At 36.9% G+C, this 10,533-nt stretch overlaps 1 protein-coding gene and 1 long non-coding RNA gene across 2 annotated transcripts in view; one reads left to right on the top strand and one right to left on the bottom strand.

The window, feature by feature from the left end:
- Nucleotides 1–422: 422 nt before the first annotated feature.
- LOC147917501 (uncharacterized) overlaps nucleotides 423–10,533 on the bottom strand; it is a 45,579-nt gene continuing 35,468 nt past the window's right edge. Inside the window, exons 3-4 of the long non-coding RNA XR_015550054.1 lie at nucleotides 2,763–2,885; nucleotides 423–1,446 (exon numbers count right to left, since the gene is read on the bottom strand). This is a non-coding gene — a long non-coding RNA (uncharacterized LOC147917501). The remainder of the gene's footprint in view (nucleotides 1,447–2,762; nucleotides 2,886–10,533) is intronic.
- On the top strand, nucleotides 7,481–8,503 carry LOC101407392 (olfactory receptor 11G2-like). The gene has a single exon (XM_014781010.2). It carries the CDS (start codon nucleotides 7,517–7,519, stop codon nucleotides 8,450–8,452), a length of 936 nt encoding a protein of 311 aa, XP_014636496.1. The 5' UTR covers nucleotides 7,481–7,516; the 3' UTR covers nucleotides 8,453–8,503.

Genomic DNA, 10,533 nt, shown 5'->3' with positions numbered 1-10,533 from the left:
AAACTATAAAACATCTAAAAGAAAACATAGGCAAAATTCCTTGTGCCCTGGTTGGGCAAAGATTTCTTAAATACAACACCAAAAGCACCAACTATAAAAGAACAAACTGGTAAACTGAACTCCACCAAAAGTAAAAATATCTGCTCTTGGAAAGACACTATCAAGTACATGAAAAGATATTCCACAGATGAGGAGAAAATATTGACAAAGCATACATCTTTTGAAGGAATTGCATCCAGAATACATAAAGAACACTCAGAAATCAATAGTAAGACGTCAAAAGACCCAATTAAAAAATGGAAAAAAGATTTGAACAGACATTGAACAGAACATATACAGATGGCAAAGAAGCAAATGAAAATATTTTCAACGTCAATAGAGAAATACAAATTAAAACCACAATGAGATATTGAAACCACTGTATACATACCAAAATGATTAAAATTGAAGGACTGGCCATACAAATGTTGGTGATTATATAAAGAAACTGAAGCTCTCATACACGCTTTGTGCAAATGTAAAATGGTGCAAGCACTTTGGAAAACAGTCGGCAGTTTCTTAAGAAGTTAAGCATGTATTTACCATTTGATAAACCCATTTAACCCCTAACTATGTACCTAGGAGGAAAAAAGTGTATACCATACAAAGTCTTACACACAAATGTTCCTAGTAGGTTTATTTATAATAACACAAAACTGGAAACAACCCAAACATCCAAGAACAGGTGAATGGATAAACAAATCTTGGTATATCTATATACAGAGTATTACTGAGCAATAAAAAGGAATGATCTACTGTTACATGCAACAACATGGATGAATCTCAAAATAATTGTGCTGAGTGAAAGAAACTAGACCAAAAAACAGAATACATATGGTATGATTTCTTTTATATAAGGTTGTAGAAAATGCAAACTCGTCTATAGTGAGAGAAAGATCAGTGGTTACCTGGGGAGTGAGGTCAGGGAGGGGTAGGAGGGAAAGATTGCAAAGGAGCATGACGATTGGGGATCATGATTACATTTATTATCTTGATTATGGGGATGGTGTCACAGGTGTATACATATGTGTGTGAAAATTTATCAAATTACACATTTTGTATACAGTTTATTGTATATCAGTTATACCATCATACAACTGTTTAAAAAATGAACAGTATTCTCAGATCAATCCCAGAGATGGGAAAGGGATATGAAAAGGACAGAAAAGAGGCAAAGAGTAGCATAGATCCTCTTGAACTCTATTAATTGATCAACCCTCCACACCTGCTTTTCTTGGTGACTGCCTCCACAGGGCTTGACTCTCCCACTGAAGTCAGTCACTCCGGGTGCTCTTTCACATTTTCCAGAGGGTAAATTTCTCCCTCAACACATTTTCTTTTTCATGCTACCACCGTGTGCCTGAGTGGTTTGGTTTCACCAAGACTTAGAGACATCTGCAAGAAATTCTGGGAATTAGGACAGAAAAGTGAATGAGGCTGAACTTCAGAGTGCCATATTTGCCAGGATAAATATTCTGAAATATTTTAAAATATAAATGGTGGCCAAACAGGGAAGTGAGCTGAATTCATCACTGTTTTAGACAAAAATTTCTGCCACACTAGAAAGGACGGAGAGATAGGAGATGAGTTGTGTTAAAAGATCTGCCCCTCTGTTGAGAATAAGTATAAACTTTGGAGCCCACCTCCCAGTTGCATTTGGGGAGAGAGCAGCTGCAGAATGATCCTGCTCTGACTAACCCTAGCCAAGAACATCCTTGGGCCAGGAAAGTGTCCCTAGATGTAGCTGCTGTCTTCTTAGAGATGTCTACATGAAGTCTCGTGGAAAAACTTTCTGCTTCACCGCCAACTTATTATGTGTTAGGTTTGTCAATGCCCTTTGGCCAAAGATCACAGGAATACCTATAAATGAACGAGTTGGATTTATTACTCATTATATCAAGGGATAACATGTACCACGGGAGAACCTTGGGATGTCTCAGTAAGACAGTGTTAGAAAGAACCTATTATAGGATTGGTACTTTGGTGGAGTGATCCCGGGGAAGAGTCTGAGAAAGTGGTGGTTTGCTCCAGACTGGATGTTGTCAAAGCAAGGGCAATTCTATAACTAGATATCTCAACAAATCTTCTCTATAGAGAGGGCAGACAAAAAATAGAATAAAGCTATAATTGGCTTTTTTAAAAAAAGGAGTCACTCATTTTAGCCAAGACAGGAAGATATTTGGTATTTTATGGGTGGCACACTGACCTTGTTTTTTTCTGTGCTTAGACAAAATTATGAAGTAGCCTTGTTTTGTCCCATTTTATCATGGTCTCAGAGTAACCTTGACTGAGCTTGTGTTTTGTAAGATTGTTTATGTCCAATAACAGAAAAACATGGTGTAGCTGAGGGTGTCAGACCAGCTTGTAATAACTGCGAGGTCTGGTTGTGAATGTCAGATCAGTTATGGACATCTGGGGCTGCTTTTATCCCCTTCAGGCTTGCAAGATTCTTCATTGGCCATATGGTAGACACACTTAGGGGAGTTAGAGATAGACTTATTGGTTGATTAATCAAACAATCCATTGATTTGTTAATATTTTATTCTACTTGTGAGAGGTTTCAAGCAAAGAAAAAATATTATTTCAACTTGCATAGAAAAAAAAACAGAAATTAAGGTAGGTCCCAAGAGAAGTGAATAACAAGCATATAGAAGTCTCTTGACACTGTTTTCCTTTTAGAAGCAGTAAATAGATCCTCAAGGATCAGGAAAAACAGGACTTACTTCTTTATAGGCTCTGCTTATAACCCCTCCATCCTTCAGCAAATACAGTCAAGGATTCTTATCACAACCATTTCCACCTCTTTTCTTCTCTCTGGTTATTGCCAAGAAGACTATCTCTTCTCTCTAAGAAAATAAAAAAGAAACTAGTGAGAAGGTTCAGTTTGGAATTCCCTTTGCTGATCCAGGTAATAAGGTTATATAGTGTTTAGAAGAGCAAAAAAAATCATAATCTGCCAGATTTTACCCACAGCTCTCTTCGAATTTGCTACAGCCATACATGTAAAGCCAACATTTCTTAAGCTCTTACTGGTGAGGCAATGGTCAAGGTACTTCCACAGACAATTATCTCATTCAGTAATATTTAAAACAGCCCTTTAAAGAAGGCATAATTATGCCCATTTTATAGCTAAGGAAAGAGTATTAATTTCCTATGACTGGTAAAAGAAGCTCTTGACTCTGAATCCAATGCTTTTCTGTTATACACAGCCACCTACCACTCATCCTAATCTGGAAAATTATCCTTAATTTTAAGTACTTTCCAGGAACAGATTACCCAATGCTACAGATGTGGCAGCCCCCTCACTGAAGCTCTACAAACCAGCTAAAGCAGGGAATTGGGTTGTCATGAGACATCTCTGGACTGGCTGTGGACAGAGGGCCAACAAAAGAAGTACCAAGACTTCTGTACCGAGCTTTGAGGGAAAATTAAAATATCAGGGAATGTCTTCCTCATACTGTGTAAGGCACAGCCTGGTTTACTCAGACAGTCTATCTCAACCTTTCCCGGTTTGACTCATTTAACAAGTAAACCAAAAAAAAAGTTGATTGTTGTTAATTAACTTGGTCCAAGTGGCCTGAGTACATAAACACAGAAGTCATTGTACCGATGTTCACGACGCCCTCTGCAGTTGATGCAGGGGGAATCCAGTAGCCTTTTTTCTTTTCTTTTTTTTTTTTTTTTGACAACTCCAGCTCAGACTTGTGACTGGTAAATGTCATAGTTTCTTCTGTATAGAGGAGCTAAGTAATAAAAGGTGAGTGATAGTACAATCTGGTTAAACATATTAGATTGAACCTAAAATGATGATGGCCATTCCTGTTATCTAGAACACCTTCCTGTTTTCTAGAACAGCTTTGTGTGACTTCCTGACACGGAATTGCTCTGAAAGGGAATGATTTTCCTCCAAAGTCTATCACCATCTGTTTTTCCAATTTTAAGGCATACTCTGCTGCTACTAGGAAAATGGAAGATTTAGGGGCAAAAGCAGAAGTGAGGACCTCTGTTAGGGTACTGTTGCAGAAGTCCAAGGATGAAAATTTGAACTTGAGAGATGATGGTGAAGACAAAGAGAAGTGCATGATATGAGTCATATTTCAGAAACAGAAGCATCTTGCTGATGAATGGGACGTGAGGGGTAAAAGAAAAGAAGGTATGTAACATTAAATAGACCAGGAAAAGTAAGTTCTTGAACATTAACTAAGTCGTTTGAGTGCTGAAAATATTTTGAGATGATGGACAAAGTGATTATCACAAAAAAGAACCTTTTAGAAGCACCCTGACAAACATTTTGATTAAAAATGCCCCAACCACATTAGTAACAAATTATTTTGACCTATTGAAAACTGAGTGACTTTTCTCTGAGTTATTATTCCCCCCTAGGCCTAAAAAGGACTTTTTTTAAGTTTATGGAATTTAAAGTCCATATGTGACCTTCACATATTATAGCAAATTTTCTTTGAGTCACTCCTTCCATTCATTAGCAGTTGATGTGTTCTCACGGCTCCAACATTTGTCAACAGCCTCATTCAAAGAACAGGTCATTTGGAAAAGTGATGGCTTCAGAAAAGACCGTATTTTGAATATTTTCATCCTGAATAAGAACAGTGTAAAGTAATGCAAACACATGTTATATATTTAATGTCGGGTTTAAGTTTACCTTCAAAAGATGAATATTTGGTATCTGAAATTCAATCTCAGTCCTTAGTCACACATCCTTATAAGCAGAGAGGAAAGGGCATTTAGAAATGTAAGTTTATGGTTCAAGAACCAGAACCTAAACCTTCCACAGCTGAGGCACTAAAGGACCTGAAGTAATATTAAAGACATAAACTATGAGGATCTTGTGAAATTTTATTGATCACATGAGTCCCCCACGTCATGAAAATCACACAAAATCCAGAACTAGATCTAGCTCATAAAGGGAAGCTTTTTTACACATTTCATGAGTTCCAAAATGTTAATCAGTTTGCTAGTCCTCCTGTCACAAATTTTCTTCCTCTCCAAAAAGAAAACAAAAATACATTGTAATCAACTACCTCTCCCTGACACCTTCTGCCATTTATCCATAGAGGTCTTACTGTTTTTGAATATACCAAATAGACCATTGTCAGACTCTTTGGATAACTATGCCAACTCTCAAAAATGATTTATGATTGATTGATTGATTGATTGATTGATGCTATATTCCAGATAATGGAAAATAGATATTTTTTGTGTTCCTTATGCATGCCCTATTTACAGAGGCCATATTAACCAAGAACAAGGCCTGAGTGCAGGATTATTTAACAAGGGTTTGTGTTTTTGTTTCTGTTTTTTTTAACTCAGAAAATCATCAAGCCATTATGCAAATATATAACCATTCAAAGTCATTCTGCCTTGAGATACTCCCAAGCAGTGACTGGGAGAGGAAACAAAAAATTTAAAGTTTTCTCGTCTTTTCAAGTTTCCAGCTACATGTATGTTAACATTAGATCGATAATATCAAGTTCCACAGTTTATATAACTGGAATAGGACACAATGGATTTTGCAGAGTCATATTCCCAAACCAGACAATCAAGGATCTGTTTCAACAAGACCAGACTAATGCTGATCCTATCCCTCAGCTGTATCTACCCTGGATGGCAGGAAACGGTATTAACAGAAGTGAGCTGCAGCTATTTCCTACAATTAATTTGAACGTTTTCTCCTGAAATTGGTAGGTTGCATTATCAAACAGAATCAATGAGTGAGTTAACCCCTTAAAATAGAAAAGTGATTCCAATTGTCCAAAGGTTCCCATCTTCCATGGCCATGCAGTCTAAGTCAGTTTTGCCCACGAGTAGATGTGTTGATATGCTCTCTTTCTGAGAACTGAAAAAGTACATTTATTCATTCATTTTATGAATATTTATTGAAAGCTATCTAAGTGCAAAGCATTATGCTCTAATTCCCAATCACTTCTGGTAAAGTAACTTCTCTGACAAGCTGATTTCAAGCCTATGACAAAGTTCTATTTGAAACTTGCTGCTTAGGAAGAGGCTCCTGAGTGAGCCACTTCAAAGAATTCTTTCTTGGGAGAGGTATATAGGAAAGTAGGAGGTACAGTATAAACCAATGTTACTGCAATAAACAAAAAATTAAAAAAAAAAAAAAGTCATGCTGAAATTGTTTTTAAAGTTTGCACAACTGTAATTACCCTGGGGCTAAATGTTGTAAATGTAGCCGATAAAACAAAAAATGAAATAAAATTAGCCTCACTCCTTAAAAAAAAAAAAAAAAAAAAGAAACGTCTTGTTTAAATCATAAGGCTGATCACAAGACTCAAAGCTCATATAAGATGGATAATGAACTTCCCAGAAGTGGCTGTAAATTGCATCATACATTAAAATGTTCTCCTAAATCAAGTTTGGGGACAGTTTTCTTTATCATTTCCAGAATACTCTCTCTTGAGAGCAGCACAGTTCTGATATAACCACCTACTCTGAAAAAAGTGCTGCCAAGAAGAGAATTATCTAGTTTGATATTACAAGAAGGAAAAAAAAAGAGCAGCTGTTAAGATCCAGTCTATTGTCCTTCCCCAGGCTCTCATAAATACAGACCTTAACATTAAAAAAGGATGCTGACAATCAGGGATCTGATATATTGTCAGTGGGAATAAAAAATAGTGCAATAATGATAGAATGCTGTTCAGCTTAATCTACTGAAGTTGAAGATACACACACCCTATGATCCAGCCTACAGAAATGCATGCACTTGGCAACCAGGAAATAATGAACTATACGTTTGTAGTAGCATTATTCCTGATTGTCCCAAACTGGAAATAACCAAAATACTCATCTCTAGTAGAATGCTTAAATAAGGGTGGTTTATTCATAGACTGTAATAGCATAGACAGCAGTAAAAACGGACAAGCTACAGATACATGCAGCAACATGAATTTCACAAACTTACTGTTGAACAAAAGAAGCCATCCAAAAATACTACATATAACATGATTTCATTTATATAAAGTACAAAAACAAGCAAAACTAAATACTTTTATTTAGGAATGCATACTTTGTTATTAAAACAAAGAAAATAGGAGTAGATTACCACAAGGAAAGAATGTTAAAATTGGAGAGAGAGGCAGAGGATAGTGATTGAAACGTAGCATGAGGGGAGATTCTAGGGTGCAAGTGATGTTCTATTTCTTGACCTCAGTGGTGGTCACTGTGGAGTTTTATTTATAATGATTTCATAAGCTGTATATTCCTATGTTAAGCATGTTTCCATACATTTAACAATAAGGAAACATCTCAGTATATCGACTGACTCTAGTGTTTCTACAGTCCAACAACTAACACAAGACAGTATTTCAGGATCAGACAAAATAGTAACTATTGATACATAAGTGTTTATTGCATTCCCCAGGGTGGCTTCAATACAATCTGGGTTCCCATCTGTCTTCACATTGTTATTCAATAACTTGTTGGTGTTTTTACAGCTCACAGACCCATGAAAACCTCCAACACCCCCAACAACTCCAGCACCATCACTGGCTTCATCCTCCTGGGCTTCCCTTGCCCCAGGGAGGGGCAGATCCTCCTCTTTGTGCTCTTCTCTGTTGTCTACCTCCTGACCCTTGTGGGCAATGGTTCCATCATCTGTGCTGTGCTTTGGGATGGGAGACTCCGTACCCCCATGTCCATCTTGCTCGCCAACTTCTCTTTCCTGGAGATCTGCTATGTCACCTCCACTGTCCCCAACATGTTGGCCAACTTCCTCTCTGACACCAAGGTCATCTCCTTCTCTGGGTGCTTTCTCCAATTCTACTTTTTCTTCTCCTTCGGTTCTACAGAATGCTTTTTCTTGGCTATTGTGGCATTTGATCGATACTTTGCCGTCTGCTGGCCTCTCCATTACCCCACTCTTATGACTGGACGTCTCTGCACCAATCTTGTGGTCAGCTGCTGGGTACTTGGTTTCCTCTGGTTCCTGATTCCTATCATTGTTATTTCCCAAATATCTTTCTGTGGATCCAGGATCATTGACCACTTCCTGTGTGATCCAGGTCCTCTGCTGGCCCTCGCCTGTACCAGAGCCCCTGTAATAGAGTTAACTAGCTCGATCTTAAGTTCTCTGCTCTTATTTATGCCCTTTCTTTTCATCATGGTGTCCTATGCTCTGGTCCTGAGAGCTGTGTTGAGGGTCCCTGCAGCAGGTGGAAGAAGAAAAGCTTTCTCCACCTGTGGGTCTCATCTGGCTGTGGTTTCTCTTTTCTATGGCTCAGTGATGGTCATGTATGTGAGCCCAACATCTGATCATGAAGCTGGAGTACAGAAGATAGTGACTCTGTTTTATTCTGTAGTTACTCCACTCATTAACCCTGTAATATATAGTCTGAGGAACAAAGATATGAAACACGCTATGAAGAAATTACTGGGAACATAAAAGTAAGAGTCTTGGTTTAAAAGATTTTAGGGAGCAGAATCTGTTTTTAATTTTGTGGTTAAAAAGAAAACTAACTGACATCACTCAGGAATTGTTCATATTGTTTTTGAACTTTATACACTATGTTTTTTATTTCCTAGATTTATAGGGGTCTCAAAGATATACTCCATCTCCCTGATTTTACAAATGATTGAGCCACAGATTGAAAAACTGGGTTTAGTTTGTTGGGGAAATATAACTAAAATCAAATCTCCTGCCAAACCGGAAAACCACTCCACAAACGTAGAAGAGAATAAAACAGTTTTGTTATTGAATAAACCTTAAAGCAAGGGAATACGTGCATCACACTCAATCCACTAAGAGATGGCAAAGCTAAAAAGAAATCTCATCCTTTTACATAGCCACACAAATACAACCCATTACATACATGTTCCAAGATAAACAATAACTAGTCCTCAAAAAGACTTGACAGCACCATTTGCCACACATAGTTCATCCTAGATTCATCTGGTAATTGGGATGGGCATCTGTGTTTGCTAATTGGCTTCATACAAAGGAAAAATAAACATATCTATAGGACAGGATGTAGTTTTGCTGCTTGGAAGTAAGGCCACCCAGTTAGGCTCCCATCCTCCCACAGAAACTGGGAGATTGAGCACTGTGTGCTTTGAGGATTACATGTAAAGAGACTTCCCTGGTCCTTGACAAAGACATTCCTGGATCATAAAGCTGGCAAAAGGCTTATTTAGCTTTTAAAGGATTTACATATATTTCGAAGACAGAGAAAAAACATAATTACAAGTGTTCTAACGTGAATGCTCTAAAAAAAAAGGGAAAGGGGTACCTCTCTTCCCTTGTTTCCAACAGGGATAATTAAGCCTCTTATTTTTTACTTGAATTTGCCCTTACAAATTACACAAGGTAATAACCCTAGGGCAAAACCTAAAGTTTTCTATTATCCTTTCAACAACAACAAATTGTCTTTACTCATCTAGTTGAGCTTATATTTCTGTCCTCCAGAACATCTGTCATGGTAGCATCAATTATAGACAAAAGATTAACATCTTTGAGAGAAAGAGAGATATAAATATCTTCAGATCAATACGAAAAAACCAACAGCGCAATAGAGAAGGTGCCAAATATATGAAAAAGGCAAACAGCAAAGACTTTTAAAGATCTGAAAAAACATTCTATTTTATTCAGAATTAGAGAAATATAAACAAAAATATAATAAATATACCTCTTTTCCCAAAAATTGACAAAGATCAAAAATGATGTAGGGAAAAACAGCAGTCTCATCCTTTGCTAGTAGAGCACAAACTGGTACAATATCTATGAAGGACATTTTGCCAAAAACTATCAAAATTGAATGGGCATTCACTTTGACTCAGCAATTCCACTCCTAGATATTTATCTAACTACTATACTCACACATAAGAAAAATGGCATATGTACCAGAATATGACTACTGTTTCTAATAGCAAAAATCTGAACAACCTAAATTCCCATTCATTAAGGACTGATTAGATAAATTATTGTATATCCATAGAATGGAACATGCCACATCACTGTTAAATACGAAGATCTGTACATGTCTATTGATTTAAAACTATGCTCAAAATATACTGTCAAATGAAAGAGATGTGTATCCTGGGCTATCTTTCATGTGAAAAAGATTATATAGGGATGTATATATGTTCATAAATACATCGCATGCTTCTTGAAGGATAAAGAAGAAACTAGTAACAGTGATTGCTTTTGAAAAGAGAATTGCAAGTCTGGGGACAGGAGGAGGAGACATTTTCACTGTATATGGCTTTGTATTTTTAAAATTTTGTTCTATATGCATGTATTGCATTGAAGCAACATTTAATGTTAACATTAATAAATAAATTTAAAAACTATTTCACCATGAAATTAGAACCAGGGAAACATTTCTTCATAATTCTTTGATTCTTCAGGAAACTAGGAAGAGGACTGACTCTTGATGGAAAATGAAAAAGAAGAAAACTGACAACCTCTTGATGTTATCTCACTAAAATTTGTTGGTTCTGTTGGAACAAAGTAGGAAACGTCTTCCT

This window comes from Ceratotherium simum, chromosome 3 (assembly GCF_057802395.1).
Source record: "Ceratotherium simum simum isolate JZ-2026a chromosome 3, ASM5780239v1, whole genome shotgun sequence".
NCBI lineage: Eukaryota > Metazoa > Chordata > Mammalia > Perissodactyla > Rhinocerotidae > Ceratotherium > Ceratotherium simum.
This window is presented reverse-complemented; position numbering and strand designations above follow the sequence as displayed.